We start from the raw sequence: 24,535 nt of genomic DNA on the forward strand, positions 1-24,535 counted from the left end.
CTTTTTATTTGTTTGAGACCATGACAAGGGAACTGGAATAGATTTCCCTAACAAATCACAATTTCGTAAATGAAATTGTTGGAACTTCTTTGCAATGGTAACAATATTTAATAATGTACAAAGTACTAGCTTATAATGATATTTTGGGATATGTTGGGACTTGATATTTAGTTAAGTAGTAGGCTGAGTTCAGTAAGTGTGGTTTTGGTTTGTTTGGGGTTTGGTTTTGGGTTTTTTTTTTTTGGTTTTTTTTTTTTTTAGCTTAACTAGATTGGTTGATTTAAAATAACATTTTTAAGTTGAACTCTGAAATTTGTTTTTGTAAATGAGCCCCAAGCCCTTACTTTGATTCTGGAACATTTGAAGAAGTAGTATGATGCAGTTCAGTGATACTACAAAGTGGTATGAAATGATAGAGGATAATTTTCTAATTTTATGGTCTTCTAAGTATGGTTAAACTCTGTCACTGATATGATTACTCAGGTCGGACTGACTTTTGCTGCACTGTAGTCAGATTTGTAGACACAGGTCTCAGAATACTCTCCCAGATATTTTTATCTTTAGGTCAAATTGTGTATTTAATATCCAGTATTGAAATCCTATATAGCTATTAATATTTAATCTGCAAAATCCAGTAGATACAAAATCTAGCAGATAATTGGTTTCCTTCTTTGCAGTTACAGGTAATATAATAGTACCACATAATTTGTTTGCACATAGTAATACAAATTTTTATAGCTTCATGGAGTTTATGATGAACTCTGACTTTCTTCATTCAAAACTTCTCAACTGTAATTAAAGTCTCATTATTTTACAAGTTAAATGTTAAAAATAATTGCCTCTTTCATAAGGCGTATCATACCATGTTGCAGTAGTTGTCAGTGTGAGTGTGCATGTCTGACAGTGACTAGTATCAGTGCTTTCAAAGAAGGTGCTGTATTGTATGCATGTTCTCTTCTATCCACAATCTTAAAGGTCTATTTGCTCAAGGTGAGTGATGTGTTTTGTTTTCTGAAATGTGAGGATCTAGATATTTTGTACATTCTTGCAGTAAACTTTGCAGTGGGGCAGGCATGTTCAGGTAATCCTTTTCAGTTGCAATCAGATGTATTAAGAAACTTCTTATCCTCACTGAGGCAGCATCAGCTTATTCTTTATTCTGTGTCTACCTATGGTAAAAAAAAAAAGGGGGGGGGGTGATTTCTAAAAGTGCAAAGCAGTGTGTTAGTTGATCTCTATTATTTATATCTTGATCTATATACATATACAGATTATGTTTGAAGTTACTGTGGATATGGAGCCTAATACGTTAGAGTTAAGTCTAAAGTAATTTTAGACATTGTGCTAAAAGCTGCTGAAAACCTGTGTGCTATCATTTTGACACTGCTTATTAATATCCCTTTCAAAACAAAGACAAGGTCAGGGTTTATGAACTTTACTTTTGGCTCATTCATGGTTCTAAAATGATGGATTTGCATTAGCAGTGATAGAATGCATCCAGCTACTGTCTGACATCTACTGTTCCTGTGTGAAGGCAGTTTTAAAATTAAGGTCATATGTGCTCAGCAAATAGTAGCTGTCTTCTTCAACTGCAAAGCAGTAGTCATCTGTACTGGGTTGCCTGTGTAGCATAAATTGAACCTGAAAACACTTGGGTTTTAATCTTGTCTTTGACATGTAGTATGCACTAGTTGCTCTCGTACTGCTCTTCTTAAGTGTTAAGCCTGAAAATCTGCTTCTGATGTAAAGAATAAAATGGGCATGCTTTCTCAGATATTCTGCAGTGTAATAGAGTGATAAGGAAAACTATTGTCAAATCCAAGAAATACTGATTCCAGGAAACTGAATTAGTATGTTGTGCCAGTATTACTTAAATGCTGCTCCAGTATTTCCAGAACGTTTGGATGAATCGAGAGCAGTGAAAAGTAACAGGTAGAGATTTTTAGTTAATCTCAACGTATGTAAAAGAAGTTGTTAAATATAGTAGAATACAGACATGCCATCTTCAAAAGGAGAGATACATAGTCAACTTTAGATTAGCAAAGCAAGCACAAGGAAGTAGTTAGAATAGCTGATTGTTCAACAGTGTTGAATATGAGAGACTGAGTCGGGGGACTTCTTTGATGGAATAAAGTTCTGAAAAAAATTACACTAGGAGAAATATTGGGGTTTTAGAAAGATGGAATGGAAACCAGATTAGATCTTCTCACTGTGAACTGTGGCAGTGTCAGATCAGTGCGGAAATACAGTATGAACCCTTTAAAGAGATGCCTGAAGATGTGTTTGTGAACTTTTCCCCGCGCTTTGCTTCCAGTTATAAGGGGTGCTTGCTGGCCTGTTGCTGGGTACATCCAAATGGAAACACAGCTGCCCTAATTGTCTGAGGCTCACAGTGGCTCAGATCTGGAATTATGTTTTACATATGTTTTACATAAAGGGTAGTTGCTATCTTACTGCTGTAATGAGGATTGAATGAAAACTAAAAGCATGCTACTTAATAAAGAGGTTGCCAAGATGTACTTCTTTCAATTGCTGCATCTTGCCGTCCCCATGAAGAATTTTATAAGGACTGTGTTTCCAGAGCACGTAGGATCCTTTAAGTAGGAGGGTTGTACCATGTTATTTTCCCAGCCTGACATGGAGTGAATGACTTCAAACTTTGTCTTGGATCTACTGTGACTACCCATTTCTGCATTTTCAGTGAAGGGTGCAACTGTAGCATGAAATGGAAGTATCCATGGTGATGTGGGATTATGTGCGAAGTGGGTGGAGAAATGGGTTGGTTTCTCTAAGGCTATGATGGTGTGTGATAACAAGTTAGGCACTTAGCATGAGGATATGGAGTTGTCACTTGGGTTCCTGAGTGTAGGAATACTACCTATAATAGGTGTGCTATGCAGGAAATGGGTAGTTTGCCTAAATAGTTTCAGGAGAGTTTTGCTTTGAATATCATAATACTGATAACATAACTGACTCAGAAAATATTTTGTTTGCTATGTTACATTAAGAACTCAAATAACAGAATTACAGTATTCAAGTAAAAATATCTTTCTCTTTTAGATGGTGATTCTCAGTCTCTCAAGGAACATCTCATTGATGAGCTGGACTACATCCTTTTGCCAACTGAAGGCTGGAATAGGCTAGTTAGCTGGTACACACTGATGGAAGGTCAAGAGCCAATAGCACGCAAGGTACTCTTAAATAACCTGCTGGGGTGAACATGATTCAGATTAAGTCCTGCAAATATGGAGGAGTTGTACATGAATTTATTAGATGATAATCATACAGACAACTCCTGCTTTAGTTGCTTGTATATATCTAATTTTTGTTAGTATTGAGAAACAAGGATGAAAAGGATATAACTTTTTTTTTTTCCTCTGGAAGTAAATCCTCTAATATTTCAAGAAGAACTTGCATTAGAAGCTTCTAAGTCTATTAGTGCAAATGATTTTGTAGTTAGATATAAAACCCTAAAACTGTATTGACTATAGTAGTGAAGAGCCTAGCTGTAATAATGTTAACTCTGGCAGAGTAATTGGTAGTTCTTTTTCTGATAAGCAGAGTCTTCTGTGTTCAACAGGGAGAATTTTTTCTTTAAGCGAAAAGCTTACCTCAACACAAGTAGTAGTCCATGGTATGGTGGATACGGTGGCCCTCCGTCAGTATGATTTTTAAGTTAATTTTTGTTTGCTCCAGGACATAACATCCTTCTTATTAAGGTGATTTGACATTTTACCAGTTTATTGATCGTACAGTCTTTTTTGATAGTATTATTTCTTAAGATTTTCAGGCTAGGGACTACAGTTACATCCTCACTGTAGTGAGGATTTTTATTTAAGTTTTAAAATACATTTTGCTATGTGTGCCACTTCTAAATTTACCAGTTGGGTGCTTTTTTTTTGTTTGTTTGTTTGTTTGTTTAATTCCTGAAGAACTGCTGAAGTAATATTATGATTAGAATTTAGTTTGATATGACTTCTGGTGTAATGTAACTTTTTCTTCTATGACATGAATATGGTCTAGCTACATGCATGCTGGTCTCTTGAAGTCCATTCTTTTCAAACAAATACCAGATTTAGCTATAGAAGAAATTTGCTCTCTTCAAGATTCATTTGGTCAGTAATAGAGGTAGTTTGGTTTTTTTTTTTTTTTTTTAACATTCTTTTTAACACAGTAATTTTTTCTTAAGAGACATCCCTGAAATGTCTCTTTTTCTCTAGTTCTGTAAGAGCTGAAATCCATTAAAATGGCTCTCCTTCTTTAAAGATGTATCTGTTACCAACTTGTTACTGTTTTTTCTGAAGATGGATTTCAGCAAACTGAATGCTCTTCCATCATCATGGTAAAGTAAAAGTTCTGTCATTTTTTCACTTTGGGGGTGAAATATAGGGAGAGAGAAGGGAAATTACAGTAACTTGCCTTCTATGTGGAAAGAACGAACTGGAAAAATACATGGAGTGTAATGAGTGGCCGTGTAAACTGGCATGGCTTCATTGTTTTCTTCTAATATGAACAGTAGTTTTGAGAGATGCATATTCCAGTTCAGAATTATTCTTTCTATACTTTCGTCATTTGTTCATGAATCTTTCTCCTGTCTGCTTTAGTGTTTTTTTCATAGAGGTGGGATGACACTTTTCTTTCATTCCTTTTGTTACATCAACTTTTTTTGAAATGTGGATCCAAATTTTAAATTGATTTATTGTTTTACTTGACCCATGTCAAATGACATTACAGCTTCATGAAATAGAATGTGGCAATACTACCACTGGCACATCAGTTTTATCCTCAGAAATGCCTTAGCCGTACCGCCCAGTTTTGTTGACAGCAACTATTTTGTTGTTACTGTAGAAGGTGAAAACTCTACTAAGCTGCTCAAATGAAGATGCTTTTTTATTTAAATATCATGGTTGACAGTCATTAAAGCTAAGGCAAACTGCTGAGCAGCAATGAAATCATTCACTGATATATTTCTTTTTCCTATGGCACATGAATACAAGTTATATTTGTACAGCAGATCTCTCCCAGCAATTAGCTGGTGGCTTTTTTTTTTTTATTACCATATTTGTCAGATGTATCACATATCAGGGCAATAGTTATTTTTGGAATAGTCTACATGACTAAGTACTGCAGTTACACTTTGGAAGATCAAAGGGAAAAACATTTAAGAGGTGACCCTGAATATTTTTTCTATGTTTTACTTTTATTAAAAAAAAAAAAAAAATCCTTTATACTTAACTATTTTTTAATGTGTTACAGAAATGAACATAAAATAAAAACCTGTAATGAGTAGGTGAAATTTCAAATTAATGTATTATCGAATATAAGTGGAATATTTGTAGGTTTTATTAAAAAATGTGATACCCAGATTTTATTGGCATGTATTGTGGTTTTTATATGTATTCTTGAACTGTGAAAACTAGTTCTTCCTGTTTTGAGGAAGTGGCATACAATGAATATATTTTGAAATAAAAATAACTTTTGGTGGTTTTTATCTTTTAAGTATCTTATCTTTTGGGTAAGCATGCATATTTGTGATTTCCACTGTTCTTAAAACATTGAAAGTCATGGTGGTGGTGTTATACACAGGTAAGACAACATAATCATGGAAAAAATTTACTTTTTAGTTTACTGTATTTCTAAAAAGTTATGGGATAATTTTAGTTCTAATTTTTGACATTTATGAAGTTTCTTACATTCCCAGAACTTCAATTTCTTGAAGAGTTCTCAAAAGTATTTTGAAGTGTGTGTGTGAAAACACATTTGGACTGATACCTGATCCCAATCTGTTTTTCAGGTCGTTGAACAGGGTATGTTTGTAAAGCACTGCAAAGTAGAAGTATATCTAACAGAATTAAAGCTTTGTGAAAATGGAAATATGAACAATGTTGTCACACGAAGATTTAGTAAAGCTGATACAATAGGTATGCAAACTATTTTTTAAAATACGTGATTGTTACTTGTTTAAATAGTACTCGGTAGCAAGTTCCGAATAAATAAGTCTCTAAGTGGAATGATAGATGGGTATTGTAATCGTTAAAAAGGATGGGACTAGCTTTATTTGGGTTAAAATTTAAAGTGAAATAGTTTGGAGTATTTAGGATTTTTAATACAATTTTTTAAAAAATATATAATTGTGCAGTTTTATGTAGGCATTTGGGTTAATGGTAGAAGTTTGTGCTTTTCAGGAGGTAAAGTGTGATGTTTCTATTTATTTCACTGGCTTCCACAGTAGTTTTTCTTGACTTTTGGTGTGTAAGAAATACATTTTTTTTCATGTGTTTCTATTCATGTCTTTCATTAGCCAAACCTCTTTGGTCATATAATAAGAGAAGGGTATAATACAAAACACAAGAATTAATTGAATTTATAAATTAATGGCTAAAGGCAGTATTCTTTGGGTTGTGCAGTGGTAGGCCAGGCACAATCTTTTACAGTAACCGAGTCCTGTATTAAAATTTTAACTTACCTTTATTTGTAGTTATTGTGGCTGCTCTTTGAGTCATTGTTTGAAACCGTATTTTGGTAACATTTGTCTCTGAAAGTAACAGTCAGAACATATGCAAAGATATTACTGATCACATGAGCTCAATTTTTGGTGTATTTGTGCATGTGTATCCGAGATAAGAGTCTTTCAATCAACTGTATTTGTGCAGTTAGAACTGTACTTTATGTCCTTGGCACTTTATGCCCAGCCATTACTCTTTGTTTACATTCTTTGACAACAGTGTAGTTTTTTCAGATTTTGCTTCTCTTTACATTATTTGTAGTGACTTACACTTGCTACCTTTTAATTCTTTGCAGAGTGCTTGCTTTTAAAACACATTTACTTTGTTTAAAATTTAATCTTTAAGTAATCATCTGCTTGTATTAGAATAAAAACTTTAAAATTATGAAATCTGTCCTTGACACAAGGCTTCAATGTTGTACGTTAATTGGCCTTTTTGAGATCTGGTTGAACTTGGGAAGTCGTACTTCATTATTCCCTAAGCAAACCCAGAAACTTAGAAAAAAAAACAATTTAACATTATCCCTCCCTGAGGACTAAATACAAGCTATTTTGCAGCTATACTGAATTTGATTGTATCATTGGAATTACAGGTAATAGATTAATTTATGATATTTTCTTTAATCAGAAGCAGGGCAGTTTGGAATGACTATTAATCTGTTTTCTTAGCAGAGAGAGAAATACAATTATGAGAAATTTGTCATAAATTATAATGAGGAAGAGTCAGGGTCACTGGCAGCCCCTTTCCTGACACTGGCCTTATTTACTTTCCTGAGACATGAATGACATGCTCTTGGAAGCCCCCTTCTGAAGCTGAAGCTTCTTGTGCAGAGTACTAAGCAGGGACATCCTATCTCATCTTCTTAGGAGAAGAGCTAGAAGAATTAAAATCACTTGTAAGAGTGAAAAAATAACTGATCCCTGAGTTTTTTCTCTTACCCATTAATAAGATGGTGATTCCTCCCCCTCCTGCACCTGTGTGTGCCTCAAGTATATTTAAGGTAGTTGTGGAATTCATCAGATATGTAGCAGAGGTACTCATTATATCAATAAATAATGTGCAAGAGAAATCTTATAAAATCTTGATTATTTTTCAACCTTCCTTGTATATGCCAGTAAGGGATGCATTTTCATTATGGTTGCAGAAGACTTGTAGTACAAAAGAGTCAATATCAGCCCCACTGAAGTGAGTGGTCATAAGGTACTGTGGTCTTTTCAATAAGTTTTAATTTTTTTACCCGCCATCATTGATTATATTATTTAGTGCCATCAAAAGATCAGTAAGACACCTTCCTTAATTCACATAAGCAGAAAATTTTGGAGCACCTTAAATATTATAAGCACAATATGATATTTACCTACCAGTCTTCAAATGTGTGTTATTCCTGGAATACTTCTGCTTTTCCACTCAAATAGGAACTAAACTAAGCTGTATGTCAAAAAGTTAGTACAAGGTAGGAAAAAATAATTTTAAAGGACAGACTTAATAAAGACAGTCATTTTCTTGGGGTGGCACTGGACCCATCTGATGTGTTCTTGGGACCTTCTTGGGAATCTCCTACAATCAAGGACTCTCACCTTGAAGGCAGTGCATGTTAACTTGGAGACTGATTGATGGCCAACTTTTGGGGCAGGAGTGGAGTGTTTAATTCTAAAAAGAAAATGAGCTAGATGTAGTTCAGGCAGCATTTTAGTCTGGTTTTTGTTGCTGATCTTTCTAGGATCAAGGCTTCTGAGTGAAAATGAGTTAATGATCCATTCAGGAATCTTAAACATATCAAAGTATGATAAAACGAAGTCATCAGCTAATGTGTAGACATTTTCTGTCTCTATTCAAGAGTTTTACAAACCGCAAAATGACAGGACTGTCTGTATCCTCTGTTATAGATGACTAAGAGTTAGGTTGTGTCTGCAGTGTCATAAAACAGTTCCAAAACTGAGCTGATAAACTTCGTAGGAGATTACACCAGTAGCCCTGCATCTAATGGACTTTTGCTAGTAAATTATCTTGACAAATGGCTTTGATTCATCTTTCCCTTTAATTTGCTGCAGAATACAAGAATGTAAAACTTGCCACCCTTGAGGGACTATTTGTTCTGGGATCTGACTAGCCTTTCTCTTCTTCAGGAAACTGGGATTACTGTTTCATAGTACAGATTAATATTTTACTGCAGTTCCCCTTAGCCAGTACTTGTGATAGCACTCGTCTTTAGTGAAGCCAGGGTGTATTTGTATTAGCATTCACTGGACTTCTCCAGCATCTCATCAAGAGTCTTCCACATAGTCTTGCAAAATAGTACTTTAATCGTGTAACTGGTTTTTTTTTGGAGGAGCCATCTGATTTTTAACAACATAGGATCCATCTTATATGGGATCCATAACCTTTAACTCTCAATTTGAACTATCTCAAATTGTGGCTGTATAGCTGATGGAGTGAGAGGCATTTTTAAAGGGCAGTTCTTCCCATCTCTTTTAGACATCATCCTAGTACTGTTCATCACATACATGGGATGTGAATAACACTACTAGAGGAGAACCCTGTACACAATATGCCTCAGACCATGCCTGTTTAAATGTAGTGTTTTCATTTATACTGGAACAGACTTTCACTTTAGATCATAAGCCAGCACACCAGCAGTGATTCTTGGGGGGAAGAATTATAGAGTGTGCATTGGTTACATTCATGGAGGTATGCAGTTTCAGAGTCTCAAAAGTACCATAATAGTCAAGTGGAACATGCTCTTCCCAGACTCCTGGACATAATGTGTACTCGTCTGATAGGATTGATGCTTCGTGTCTCGTAACAGTTCTGTTAGTGAAGCTGGAATATGTTAAAAATTAACGTAATGAATGTTAAATTAGCACTTGCAAAGAATATGAGCTGCAGTGCTCAAATAATTAGTTATGATATTGAGAATGAAAAATTCTTGTGTATGTTCTTTTAGTGAAAACCATTGCTAAATCTTTATTTTATTTTCTTGCTAGAAGATTGTTGCTGACTAGCTTCATTCTTACATTCAAATACAGTTATTTGAAATCATTAGTTCAGAATTGATTCAGACAGTACATGATTTTATTTTTTTTTTTTAAAAGTCAATAAATCAAGTAACAGCGTGTTGCCCTGTTGATGGCGCCTACCTTGACTACATACTATCTCTGTTAGAGAAACAGATGATCCAGTCTAACTCTTGGTTTCATAATAAAATGCGTGTTAACTAGTAGTATAGAAGGAAATTGTATACAGTTGCCTACAGTATCTACAAATTTCGTATTGGCCAGTTGTCATGCATTTCACAAGTCAATGGCTGGATTTTTATAAAGTTCTTTTCAAGTTTCAGGTCTCATTTTGACTTTTCATGTTTAACATAGCAGAAGAGGAAATAATAATTCTTAAGTAAAAGGGAGCAAAGGGAATGCTAGAGGAGCTGACACACTGGTGTTTTATCCTGAGATTTCAGAGGAATATCTCCCAAAGAGCTTACAGTCCTCGCTTTTTAAATTGTATTTTCAGTGGTCATCAGGAATAAACAGTATATTCTTGACTCCTGTTTTGTTTTTTGTGTTAGCTGTTATGAGACTTGGCTGCCATGGGGCTTTGTGAGTGTACCAGTTAAAAAAAAAAAAAAAAACAACAACCAAACCTAAGATTGCTATGGTATAGCACTGTACATATTAGATCAAATTAAAGAACTCTTTAATAAACTCTATTTTTGCATAAGGAGAACGGAGTTGATTATGAACTTCTTACATTTCAGTTGTAGACAATAGTTATACTACCTTAAAATTATGTAACAGGTTTTTTTCTGTCATGTAGTGTACAATCTGGTAGACCTTCTTATGTAAATCTTTCAGGAGCATAAAATCTTTCATTATCCTTTTAATGTAAATTTATGCACTAGAGTTTTACAAAGTCATCTTTCATTTCTGTGAGCATGTAGATTAAACTTTGTGCATGTAGATTTTGGTTAGTGCTAATTGCACTAGCATATGGGTAGTAGAAGAGTGAAAACCAAGAATGGTTTGATTTAGGGAGAGGAACTGAATGAGTTGCACTCCCTGCGCCTGGTTTTGCTGCCCATCTCACTTCTAACTATTCCCTACCCACCCACACTCCTGTGTTACCACGCTCTGAGAAATTAGTAGATGGGTACCTAGGTGCCTCCTGTACCTGTTATTATCAACTTGTCTTTATTTGGTCTGCTTTGCTGCAAGATTCAGGAGGGAATAAAACAGTCCTCTGGCTGTTTCCATTTTAAAGGCAAGGGAACTAGCAACTTCTTGCTTGAACTGCAACATGGTGTAGTTGCATGGCTATTTCTACATTTTCATTAGTATTTTATTTGCAATATAAGAAAAGAGTAGGTGATTCTGATGCTTTATTTTTATTCTGCTTTGCTCTTTGCATAGTGAAATGCTAAACTTGTGCTCTCTCCCTTTCAAAACAGATACAATTGAAAAAGAGATAAGAAAAATCTTCAATATTCCCAGTGAAAAAGAGACCAGATTGTGGAACAAATACATGAGTAACACTTTCGAACCTTTGAATAAACCAGACAGTACCATACAGGATGCTGGTTTATACCAGGGACAGGTACAATGTAATACTTTTTCTTTTTCCTTTTTTTTTTTTTTCCCCCTTTTAATATGTTTGGGTTTTTGCTCATGAAAATGCAACCATACCTAATGAATTTTCCTTCTTTTTAGATAAAAATTGCCTCCTATTAGATTGGTTAGGGATAGAGAATTTTCTAAACAGATTCACCAAAATAAAAGTAAGCTTTGAGTGTATTTTCAGGATTAAAGATGAGTTGAACTCTCCTGGTGAATTAAAAGTAAATGAATGTAATGTTTCTGACTTCGTATTTGGCAAAACCTGAAACTAAAAAAAAAAAAAAAATGCCTAAGATCTGGAATATGTTCCTATAATGAAACCCAAAATTTCAAGAACTTCTTAGGTACTCCTAGAAGAATAATGTCTTCTACTCAAATTCCACTGTCCAGATTTCAGAATTTAAGAAACAGTGAAAAGTTTTCAGATAGAACTGTTGAGATAAAAAAGCCTGAAAACCTGCTTTACCATGAACTATATCATCACTTTAAAATCCCTTTCTGGGAGATTTTCTTACAAGATGCTTTTTCTACCTTTTCTGTTAAATCTAAAGAACAAATACTGGATGTTAAAGCTACAGAAATATAAACATGAACTGACTGAACAATTGCATAGTTAGAATAACTTTTCAGATTATTACATTGATTCTTTAGTCTTCAAATAGAGTTGGATATTTTTTCAACAGCCGTAGTTCATGCTGTCATGCTACAAATATGAGTGCATGAAATTCGTTGGTAGTAATTGTAGGCAAGATTGTATTAAAGTATTTCCTTTTGCGTTGAAATACTTGACTCTAACCTGCTTACAGCCATGTTTATTCTGTGCTTCTGTTTTCTTTTATGGCATGAAAGGTAAGTAATCAGTGCACCAAAATAACAGCTTGAGCTATTGTGCCCTTTAGCTTCATGCTGCATGCACTTAAACCCTCACACAGGTGATTTTAACAATGCAGAGATGCTGCTGGAAGAGCCCATATCTCCCATTTGCGTCAAAGATGTGACTTGCAAATTGCCCCTATCCCAGTGAAACATTAACCTTGAAGCAAGCATGGTCTAATATAGCCATAAAAAGATCTCTAGGTGACATCTGTACTTTCAGAAAAACAAATATTGTTCAAAACCAAGTTTAACCATGGTTTCCGAAAATGCTAAATGTTGTGATAGACCATGTGTGTTTGGTCAGTTGCGTCCGCTGACACACAAGTTTTATTTTTCTTGCTGAGCCTCCTAATCTAATAACAGTTATTCTGACTATTAAAGTCCATCTAACCTAATAATTATTTTTTTACTGTAATTCTAAACTATGTATGCAGTTGAGTAATTTAATGTTTTAAATTTATCGGTTGGTTTCTGAAGTGAGCCTTTAGGGTTTCCATTGAACTTTTAAGTCTAAATCTTCCTTTTATTTAGTAGTTTCTGAGAGCCAGTGAAGGGAACTATGGCAGGATGTGTCTTACAGCATTCATGACCAAAGACAGCAGACTAGTCTTTTCCAGAGATAAAGCTAATTTTCAATGTCATGTCTTAGTGTATTCAGACTGAAAATGTGATTACATCTTCAAGTGGCAGCATGACTTATGTATAAGGTTTTGGGCATAAGTACCTATGTGAATGTGTGTCACAATGTGTCTACAAGACACATTACAAGCACAGCATGGCAGTTGAAACATCGGTGTATAGTTATGCAGGATTAGTTGCATTGGAAATTAAGAGTTAGATTCAGTTTAAATACTGAGTTTACTTGCCATTTCAAATGGTCTGGCTATGCCTGCTGTCAATCCAGAAAGGCATGAGCTTTTTGTAGGTCCTGTGTCATATCTGCCAGCATAGGGCAGATATCTCAAATACCCAAAGGCGTTTCAAATGGCAGCTGATGCCTGTGTTTAGGACTGCGTGTACTGTACTCCCTTTTGTACCAGTAACAACTTGACTGAAGTTAGTTTCATTAGCCAACTGTCTTATTGGAAAATTAATATTAGATGAATACTTCTGCAAAAAATACTGGAGTAACCAGACAGGTATGACTTTAAGGCTATCAAAGCAGAAAGCAATTTCATTTGGTTTTGTGGGGTTGGTTTTTTTTCTACTGATCTGTGTTGTGTGCGATGCAGAATTCCGTCGGGAATATCCCTTCCTTAACAAGGCTGTTGTATAAACATGGAAGTTCTGTATATTCATAGATACTGCATAGAAGTATTAAGTGGCTTGCTTGAAGTTGCACAAATCAAGATGTGGGGAGAAAAAAGTGAATAGAGCAAGAGGAAGGTGCAGTGTAATTGAATATTCTTGAACTTTGGGGAATAGTAACTTAAACATCAGTCTTTTCTGTCTCAATCACATGTCAGGAAATCCATTTAAAAGATTGGAACAGAAAGCAATCTATTGATATTTCAGTTTTCTTATTATACTTTTTGTGGTAGGTACTGGTGATAGAACAGAAGAATGAGGATGGATCATGGCCAAGAGGTCCTTCAACACCTAAGTAAGTTGAGAATTTAAGTCATATAGTTACCCACTATAACTAACTATTTTCACATGTTATTTTGCTTAAAAAAAAAAAAAAACAAAAAAAAACCCGTTTTTAAACATGGCATTTTTAAAATTGGCCTTCAGATGTTTTAGCTGAAAACATTCTGAGTAGTGTATTTGTAAGTGGTGCATACTGTAAAATATGACATGATAATGATGAACTCCTGCATGTACGTTGCTTAATTTTGTTGATTTCAGCCAGTGATATACATTATTCTGCTTAAAAATAATATAAAAATTCATAGTAGAAAACTGTAAAACTTACTTATATTTCTGTTCCAAAGCACAGTATCTTTAAAATTAATACAGGTATATATATTCAGTATTTTTCTTCTATGTAGATGTTCTCATGGATAGCTTGTCCTTTTATTGTCAGAGCACAATATTTACATATAAACGTTATTTAAATTGCAGTGTACATTTCCAGCATGTTGCTTTTGTTCTTTGTTGGGCTATCACCAGTTGACACAGTACAATGGTTTTCTTCTTTTCTGTTCTGCCTGCTGCCATTATCAGTAACACCTTAGTACAGCAAGTGGGTAGAAAGACTTGAGTGTGATTTCTCATGAACTTTTTTAATGTTGTTTTTAGAATCTATATCATGTTCTGTTGGTTTTCAATCATAGTTGGAACTAGTTACTAGTAAACTAACATGATCTCAGCGCAAATAGTTAACTGTGGTTTTTTCCCTTTGTTGGCTGGTTCTTGAGCGTATTTTTCATGAAAGGTTCTTTTAAGTTCTTTCTATTCCTTTTGATATTCTGCATTTATGTAACTGAGGTTCATTGTTGTTTTAAAGCATTTTCGTAGTATTACTGCTTATTATTTGAAGGACAGAGATTCTTTATCTTTGGTGTTTTATCTCAATCACTTTTATTAGAAACACTAGCTTCTATTAAGTTGCGTAATGAAGTCTAATTTCAATTTTAGCTTAGTATGAACAGTATAATCTTGCTTAGCAAGATGTTATGAGACAAAAAATTGGCAATATGGAGCAGCAGAAAGAATGGGATACAAAACACTTGTAGTTTAATCTCTGACCTCAAAAGGCATCTAGCAGAAATGTAAACTTGGAGTAAAATTTTAGATGTAGATTTTGAAGGTTAAAAGAATTTAGATAATTCAATGTCATAGATTTTTTTTGGAAGTTTTGGTAGGAAGATATTCTTGGTGATGGTACCTGCTTTTATTCTGCCAAATTTCCATTCCACTTGGAATGGTAGGCAACCAGGAGCAGTATATAAATTAAAGAATGTCTCTTGGAATACTTTTGATCTGCGGACAAGTAAAATGGTAATTGGAAGTACTGGTGTCAGGGGGGGCTGTAAGTAAAGCAGAAAATGAGGATGTATAGTTTTACTGTGAAGCTGAAGTATGTTTTTGAGGTTTAGCAGCTATCAGAAAGAGTGACTGAAATTTGATATTCAAATGCATTGTAGTAGTGGAAGGTTTGCGAAATTCAGTGGATTCAAATAGAAACTATCAACACGCAGTAATCGTGACAGGTTTTTACATCTGTTTAAAACTTTATGAAAAAATCTAATAAATATTAAAAGGGGTAGAAATATTAAACACTTGCTTTTGTGTCTTCTGTGTGAGATGTATTAGTTTGTCATCACAAATAGTGTACATCCAGATACCTTCCTATAGTCCTGTCATTGGTCACACACTTGTGTCACACCAGATCCTGCTGAGACTACTTCTTTGTAGTGCTTATTTTAGAAGAGTAGAAATTGTAAACATAGATTCTGAGGCCAGGGAATAAAATGCCATATTTAGAAAGGTCAAAATATAGAACATTGGAAAGGAGGAAAGATTTATAATGCTTGAAAGGGGCAGGATCATTTCAGAACGTCAGCTAAGCTTTTCACAGAATCACAGAATAGTTGAGGTTGGAAGGCATTTCTGGAGATCGTCTAGTCCAATCTCCTGCTCAAAGAAGAGTCAGCTAGGGCAGGTTCCTTGGGACTGTATTCAGTCAGGTAATGGGCATCTCCAGTGATGGAGGCTCCACAGCCTCCCTGGAAAACCTATTCCACTGTTTGATAACCCTCACTGTAAAACAGAATTTCTATTTAACTAGAATTGGCTGTGCTTCAGTTTGTGCCCATTGGCTCTTCTCCTTACAGTGGGCATCGCTGAGAAGGGCCTTGCTCCAACTTCTTCATTCCCTCCCACTGGGTATTTATACAGGTTGAGAGGTTCACTCTGAAGCCTTCTCTCCTCCAGACAGAACAGTCCCAGCTCTCTCAGCCTCTCCACAGAGGTCAGGTGCTGCCAGGTTTGAGGCCGCTTTCCTGGCCTCTCACTGGACTTGCTCCAGTATGTCTCTGTCTCTCTGTTACTGGGGAGCCCAGAACTAAACACAGCATTCCAGGGGTGTCTCACCAGTGCAGAGGGGAGGGGAGGGATCACCCCCCTTGACCTGCTGGCAATACTCTGCTCAGTGCAGCCCAGGAGGCTGTTGTTGTCTGCCTGGGCCATAAGGGCACGTTGCTGGCTTATGTTCACGCTTTTTGTCCAGGAGGACCCCAGGTGCTCCTCTGCCAAGCTGCTTTCCATCTGGTCACTGGCCTCTACGCCCCAGTGTGTAGTGGTGCCTGGGGTTGTTATTCCCCAGGTGCAGGCCTTTGCATTCCCTTTGACTGAACTTCAGGAGCTTCCTGTCTTACTGTCTTTTCAGGGTTTATTATTATCCTTCTTTTGGTCATTTTTTTTTGTTTGTTTTAAATGATGAGGGGGGATTTCTGCCAATGTTATGAAGTTTTCCCACAAGTATTGAAATGTATTAAAAACTGTAAGAGCTGTGGATGAATTCTGTTCTTCCCTATACACAGGATTTAACAATGTAAGCAGCCATAAACAAACAGAAAGGCTGCACACCTCAGGGTAGTACGATATGCTCTCTAAGAAACAAATTCACTTATTGTTAGTTTTTGGTCAAAACCAGACCTTTATTTATGTATCTTTTTTTTTATTTCATTTTTTAGACAACAATTATACACTGAGTTCTTAAATTTAAAACTGTATTGCATTTGAATTTGGTTTAAATATAAAAGCTTCAAATTAATTTTGAAAAGTTCTATCAGTTTAAAATGACTCAGTTCAAATAGCTTCTAAAATAATTACATTTATGAATGTGCATAATTTAACTTTTGTCTCAAATTTAAGTAGACTTAAAACTGACTTCAGTTTTATACCTCTCTTGTGGACAGAATCTGTGTATTTTTCTTCTTTGAAAATAATTTTCAAAGAAGAGGATTTAGATTGATAAAGGAAAACTACAGGAAGGCTTTATGAATGTTCATAATACTTGAAAAATTAAACAACATTTTCTTCACATGGTGATACATCTTTTCTTTTGGAAAAGATTTATTATTAAACATTGAAAATAAATGTGAAAATATACTCAGGAAAATTCCCTTTGTAAAAATGTTGGTCTCCTTGAAGATTTTAGTTCTTGAAAGGTGCTTAAAAAAATCCTGAGCATGCAGAATTCTTCTCTTAATACGGTGATATGTATTTCAAAGCTTGCCAGTGACAGCAGGAGCTTTATGCAAACCAGTTGGAGTTGTTTAGGGCCCACAAAAACATGAAGGTGCATAAATTCCTTTCAATATTCAGAGCTGTTTCCATGATTATCTGTAAGATTTGATCAGAAAAAGAAAAATACACTGCAAGATAGTTATGTATTGACTTTCAGAGGGTCTTTGTGATTAAAATGATCAGTATTCATATATTTAAAAGTAGTCTTAAACAGTGGGGGTGAGTGATAATGCTGTTACTTTTGGAAAAAAAAAAAAAGCTTTTTTTAAAGGTTACATAGTGTTGTGCATAATATCCTGGAGGTTTTTTTAACTGTCAATATAGTAAGATAACTTTAATTAAATGGCTTCATGCTGCTAATAGCAAGTAACCTTGAATTATGTATCTGAATAGTTTTTGTATCTCATCTCAACATCCATTTATGTTTAAATGAAAAATTCCTAAAGTTTCCATAAACTGAAAACATTTTTTTAGAGCAGTGGCCTGTGTTTTTTTTGTTGTTGCTGTTTATTTGTTTGCTTTTTAATAGCTGTATTTCTTCAATATGATACGAAATTTCAAAGTACTGTGAAGCATTTCAAGTTTTAAAAGATGGATTCTGAGGGCTGCATGTCCTGGGTGTTTTTAGTGCTGTGCCCACACTTTAGAAAAAACCTTCTTTTCCATGCTTGTTTATATGCATTGTTCATTTGTTGGCTTTCTTTCATAGTTTTTAATATCTCAGCCTTTTTGTCTAATTTATCATTTTCATATTTTTAAAGGTCCCCAGGTGCATCCAATTTTTCAACTTTACCAAAGATCTCTCCATCTCTATCAAATAATTATAACAACATGAACAACAGAAAGTAAGCAATATACCTTAAAACATTATTTAATTTAATCACCCCAGTGTGACATAAACAAATCTGATGTTTTATAACTCCTAGCTTAAGGATTTTTGCTTTGTTTTGCAATATTTGGATGGTGAATGGTTATTGGTCACTATTTCATAGTGTAGGTATTGTAAAGCATGATACCAGGAAATGAAACGCAATTAAAGATATTTGGTAGCTCTTACTGCTCAGTAGTGTAGATGCTAAAAAGAATGTTGAGCATTGTAAGAAAATACATAAAGACTTCATTTAGAGTTTATCATGCTAAAAATACATTGTTATTATTAACCTGTCTGAATTTAGATGGACAGCAAAAAACATATGAGCTGCTTACGTTTCTGGTGGTCAGGTTTTCCCTTACTTATTGATGCTAAGGTATTATAGCAGCATATGTGATATCACACATTGATTTGAGGCCACTAAAACTGAAATATTTTAGCTATAATGGTTTAGTGATTATAGCCATTGATTAATTATCAGCAACTCAACTTCTGTCTTAGTGCTAGGAGTTTTGAGAGAGATCAGGCTGATAGGTGTGCTTGAATATTACAATAATCAGAGGTTTAGTAGAACAAACTTCTCACTTTTAAGGGTTTTCTGCTTTATATTCCAAATCAGAAGTTTAATAGAGAAGAGCTTTCATATTCCAGTGGCCAACTTTATGTGTAATCTTTTTTGTTGTACACTGCTGTAAAAAAAGTTGGTGAATATAGAAAAACATGAAATTATTTCACTTTAACAGATAATGGAGCATCTTTCAAATGCTTGAAATCAGAGAGCAGTCATCTTTAATGCAAGCTGGGGGAAATCGATGAGGCATATTCTTACAATTCATTCAAATTTAAAATATTTTCCCAAACATGCATTTTGTGATCAAACATGAAGATGTTAAATATTAAAAAGGTGACATAAATATTAAATATCTTATACAATATCTTCCAGTTAAATACTGCATTTATCAAAAGTGATTTTTCCTAAGGGGTGAAGTGTCACTTGTGCTTCTACTAATTGTGAGTAGCCCCAACTCTCACCACTGAACAGTTGAAATCCATGTATTTAACTGCAGTCTATTGTACTCTGTGAACGTGTAGTAAATAAAAAGTATATTATATCTATGGTTGTGTGAAGAATTATTTGACTGGAGCTGAGCCTCCAGCTAAGAACTAATGTCTCCTTCCCCCATTGCTTATGCAAAAGAGAGTTGTAATGCCAGAACCAAGGCTTAACAGTTATTTTTCCCTATGGAGCCACTGTTTTAAATTAAGCCAACAAGGTGCTTTGGGTTTTTTTTTTTCCTGCCCTTTTCTTTTTTTTCTTCTTTCCTTTTTTCTTCTTTTCTTGATGTTAACTTCTCCTTAGTGATGCTGTCATTATTTTTAGGAAACACTTATGAAACCTGTTGCCAGCTCTTGGAGGTTTTAAAGATAGTTTCTTCACTTGCTTTAGCTGGTTTTTATTTCCTGGTTTATTTTGGAGCCAAATAGGAGCTTTTCTAACGTAAGGTAAAAGTCTGAGATTGGTTTTGTTTGCTTTTTTAATTTGAGGGTTTTCAACAGAAATACATGTTTAAAAGGAAGTGATACAAAATTCAGATGTGATAAGAAACTGATCCTTTGAAGTGCCTTAATTATAACTTAAGGATTTGTAAATGAAAGACTAGGCACATGTTATCTGTAGTGTTATGAAATACCAGCCATTTTTCTTTTGTAACTCAAACCACTGTATATCTGGGTGTTATGTAAGGCAAATATTCAGTGAAAAAGTATATGGTTTTCCTTACAGTGTAATTATCCAATTATGATGAGTTTAAAATAAATACTAAAAAGAAAATCACAAATTTATAGTTCACTACAATATATAATACAGAAGAATCTTAAGCAGTGCTTCTGTCAGAAAACAAGTTCAAGATGAAGTAGTTCAGTGATAGAGAAGTCATATCCATTAATACGCTATGTACTTTAAAGTACATATTGTTGCATTACGAATTTTTGGCTTCAGAAGCTAAATGGAAAGATACTTCTCTGTATTTAATTGTATTATATCATTCTGGGTTAAGATCAGTCTTCTTTTCATTACTTTCTTAATTAACTACTTAATGACAGCTTTGCCTGGAATTTATTTTCCTGTTTCTGCCTTATTTTCTCCATCTTCAGTATGATAGCAAAATTGCACATTTGCGGCTTTCCAGGATCCATTGGCACTTCCATATGGACATGAGATGCTGTGACTCTGAAAGAAACACCAACATTTGTTTTGCAGATAATTTTAGCTGACAGAATTGATTTGTAAGGCAGAAAAAGGCAAACAACAGGTTGTGTAGTAATAGTCATAAATGTTATTTGTCGCAAGCCTGGTTTTGCAATTACTAGAGCTTGGCTATAGAATACAAATTTTGTTAAAGCTCTGAAAAGTATCGTGTTTCTTTATATGGTGCACATTTCTGTAATACTTGTCTAATTCAGGAAGTATTCTGAGTAATAGTAAGCCTATTGGTAAATACTTAATTGTGTGTTGAGCTAGTCATATGTTAGATAATAAAAATAGCTTGTGCAAATTTTATCAGGTCCAAAGCCTTCATTTCTCTAAATGCGAATTTCCATTTGGAATGAAGGATTCAAAGTAATTAATCATTGATATTCTTTTGCCTTTACAGGTGATCTTGTTGAAAGAATAACATAGGAGGATTAGCATAATATATGTTAGTGGATTCAGAAGAGCAGGGAGAGACACGCATCATTTAGGTCTTACTGGAATTTCTGTTTATTGCTGTTATAAAGCAATACATTTCATGTCACATGGTATTTTTTAAATTATATGGGGAGGGGATTAAAAGCAGTTGAACAGGGATTTTGCTTGGGAATTAAGTGATAAGTTGCTTTGTGTTCTTCATTTGTAACCACTGTTTCAGACTCCTAAAATGACTTGCTGCTTCATTCAGTAGTGTCAGCTTTTCAGAAGAAGGACAGCTGGCAGCTCTGTTCACATGTGTGGTATTTTTCAATATGCTTATTTCAAGAAGTACAAATGTTAATTACATCACCTGTAGAAACAGTTTCTTTCTGTTGCACCAGACATATTGGCAAATATTATGAGGAAGGTGTTTTTTAACTTGATTTAAATAGATTATAATGTTATCTTTTGCTCTCTAGACAATTATCATGAACCATAACAAAGACAGTAGTCTTTGTATAGTGCCATGGGCCTCTCCTGCTTCTTCAGGAATCTAAAAATCGATGGAACCCGATTATGGGTTTGTTAAAACGGCTGGTCACAAAAACACATTGCCAGTGCATTAAAGTCATTGAAATATTACAGAGCTCAGTAAGTGTTCCAAACTTTTAATTCTCTGGGTTCATTCTTGCAGTTCAAATTCCTTTTGTAGCACCTGTTGTTGGTATATGGTACTCTCCTGTCAAATTGTGTCCTTTCCAAATCTACTGATGCTTTTCCAAACTTCTCTGTTCCAAATCCACATTTCTCAGAACTCCCAACTATACACTGAGTGCTCTGGGTTCATCATCATCCGAAAGCTGCTTTGAGGTTTAAAGGCAGGCTACAGGCAGTACATACAAGTAATTTCAAATATGGCAAATACAACTCAAAATTTATAGATCTACAGATAATAAAATGTCATTGGGAAACTTCCCTTTACCACTCTTACTACTTCAAGAACTCTCTTAAGTGTCTAAGGGTCTGAAGACAGTTTCATTTTTTCAAGTTTTGCTGTATTCTTTAAGCAGCAATTTCTTGTAAGAGCCATTAGTGTTTTCTTTCTGTTACTGCCCTTACTTAACCACCCCATTCTGATACCACCCCTCTGCTTTTCCATACATAGTTCCTTCATTAACTTTTAGCAACTTGTCCTGGGTTCAGCTATAGCAGTCATTTTTCTCCTTCTTAGTAGCTGGTGCAGTGCTGTGTTTTTTAACTTTCAGCCTGGGAACAACGCTGATAACACTGATGTTTTCAGTTGTTGCTAAGTAATGTTTATTCCAACCAAGGACTTTCTCAGTCTCATGCTTTGCCAGGGAGGAGGGGAAGCCGGGCGGAAGCAGAGACAGGACACCTGACCCAAACTGGCCAAAGGGGTATTCCATACCACAGCACGTCATGCCCAGTATATAAACCGGGGGGAGTTACCCGGAAGGCCCAGATCACTGCTCGGGTCGGGCTGGGTATCGGTCGGCGGGTGGTGAGCAATTGTATCCTCTCCCCTTGTTATTTCACTAATCGTTATTATCATTGGTGGTAGCAGTAGTGGTTTTGTATTATACCTTAGTTGCGGGACTGCTCTTATCTCAACCCGTGGGAGTTACATTCTTCCCATTCTCCTCCCCATCCCTCCGGGAGCGGGGGGAGGAAGGGGGGGAGTGAGCGAGCGGCTGCTGTGGTTCTGAGTTACCGGCTGGGCTCAAACCACGACAGTTCTTTTTGGCGCCCAACGTGGGGCTCGAAAGGTTGAGATAACGACAGATCTGACCAGAGTGTGTTTAATCATATTTGTGATAAGCATTCATTGTTACTACTCGTCACAATGGTGATTATTTGGCTCTCAGACGTGTTGCGCTTGATCTCAGAGTTTCAGCATGTTGTACCTTACTTACAGCCACTATTTGCTGTTTTAGTGTTTATCGGCTGGGGGGCCTGGGCTAAGGTTCTTGTTTCACTGTACTTCATGGTAATGACTTGTAATACAATAGACTCATTGATCATGAAACTGGTCTGGTTTGTGCTTCCAGCGTGGCCATCACCACTATACATTGGGAGGTATATAATGAAATATTTTAGCAATTGCATATCTTTTTTTTTCTCCTCGGGGGGTAAACTTACGAAGGAAGCATTCTCTTTCACCTCCCGTTCCCCCACCAGCCTATTTGCAACAGCAGTTGAGAGTTCTGAAGGTTTTAGATGGCCTTTGAGTACCCTTGAAACCTGCCTGCTGATTGTGCTGGGGATCAGCATGTTGGCAAACATACGGAGTGTGTTTTACCCACGGCCATCCCGTCGTAGGAACATCCTATTTCGTTTAATGTCAAAAATTCAGCAGTATCAGGTTCGAATCTGGTCTAGGGTTAGACGACGATATAGGAGGACCACCAGGAGATTTTCCCTGAGGCTGGACAGTTATGAGTGGCAGGGTGTGTGGGATAGTATGGGCAAGTATCTAGGCCAGTGGGCCCCTCCAGTGCTTTGGAACTTCACCACTGAACAAGTGCAACATCCGGAAAAACTAGTAAAACACTTAAACGAGGTGTGCTGTCGTCCTGGTTATACCAGAGAGGGACAAATCTTGGCAATGTGCTGGGGCTTGGCCTATGCCTACAGAGCCCTGCTCAACACTATCCAGCACCTTCAAAGGGAAAAAAATGTCTCTGGATCGGATGGCAAAGCAACAGACAACGCAGCTATGCCAACTACAAGCACAGCAGCTACTCAGACCCTGACCCCAACAGTCAACACAGCTACTCCAAGTACAGCAGCTACATCAACCCCAGTGACAAGCACAACAGCTACTCAAACCCTGACCACAACAGACAACGCAACTACTCCAACTTCAAATACAGCAGTTACACCAACCCCAGTGACAAGCACAACAGCTACTCAAGCCCCGACAGCAACAGACAATGTGGCTACTCCAAGCACCGCAGCCACACCAACCCCAGTGACAAGCACAGTAGCTACTCAAACCCCGACAGCAACAGACAATATAGCTACTCCAAGCACTGCAGCTACACCAACCCCAGTGACATGCACAGTAGCTATTCAAACCCCGACAGCAACAGACAATATGGCTACTCCAAGCACCGCAGCTACACCAACCCCAGTGACAAGCACGGTAGCTACTCAAACCCCGACAGCAACAGATAATGCAGCTGTTGGTGTTACTCAACTCCCAAGCACAACAGCTGCACCAACCCCAGCAATAGACATTGCAACCACTCCAATCCTAGTGGCAGACACTGCAGCCACTCCAACCACAGTGACAAACACTGCAGCTAAACCAAATGTCCAGTTTGTGACAATGTCTGTTGCCCCTGTAAGCAAAAGCAGACGAAAGGCACAAAGTGCAACCCGCGAAGCGAAGAAAGATGAAGACCCAATGCCATTACTACATGCAACAGCATCTGAACAAGAGTTACTACTACGTGGGTCAGAGGAAGAGGAAGAAGAAGAAGAGGTCACTTCTCGACCCCGGACCTCAACTGAACTGCGGAATATGCGAAAAGATTTCACCCGTCTTCCAGGGGAGCACATTGTCACCTGGTTGCTGCGGTGCTGGGACAATGGGGCCGACGGTCACGAACTAGAAGGTAGGGAAGCCAAGCAGCTGGGATCACTTGCTAAGGAAGGAGGAATTGACAAAGCAATTGCAAGAGAGAAGCGAGCCCTCAGTCTTTGGAGGCGGCTCCTGGCAGCTGTGAAGGAAAGGTTTCCCTACAAAGACGATATTACGAATCGCTCAGCCAACTGGACC

The 24,535-nt window shown here is 36.3% G+C and overlaps 1 protein-coding gene across 12 annotated transcripts in view; it reads left to right on the plus strand.

Annotated features, from left to right (window-relative positions):
• The window catches only part of USP15 (ubiquitin specific peptidase 15), a 67,609-nt gene that overhangs the window by 17,993 nt on the left and 25,081 nt on the right, over positions 1 to 24,535 (plus strand). For 4 of the 12 annotated variants that reach the window (XR_003990665.1, XM_030480354.1, XM_030480355.1 and 1 more), the window contains exons 3-7: positions 3,061 to 3,191; positions 5,795 to 5,921; positions 10,951 to 11,096; positions 13,534 to 13,595; positions 17,950 to 18,033. Coding sequence is in view for 6 of the 12 variants with exons in the window: in XM_030480354.1 (XP_030336214.1) it covers positions 3,061 to 3,191; positions 5,795 to 5,921; positions 10,951 to 11,096; positions 13,534 to 13,595; positions 17,950 to 18,033 (550 nt within the window). In the remaining 6 variants the exon portion in view is untranslated. Of the gene's footprint in view, positions 1 to 3,060; positions 3,192 to 5,794; positions 5,922 to 10,950; positions 11,097 to 13,255; positions 13,304 to 13,497; positions 13,596 to 17,949; positions 18,034 to 18,802; positions 18,964 to 18,997; positions 19,071 to 24,535 lie in introns of those variants that run through there. The other 8 variants (XR_003990666.1, XR_003990667.1, XM_030480362.1 and 5 more) reach the window with 8 other exon arrangements.

Source organism: Strigops habroptila, chromosome 3, assembly GCF_004027225.2.
Source record: "Strigops habroptila isolate Jane chromosome 3, bStrHab1.2.pri, whole genome shotgun sequence".
Taxonomy (NCBI): Eukaryota; Metazoa; Chordata; class Aves; order Psittaciformes; family Psittacidae; genus Strigops; species Strigops habroptila.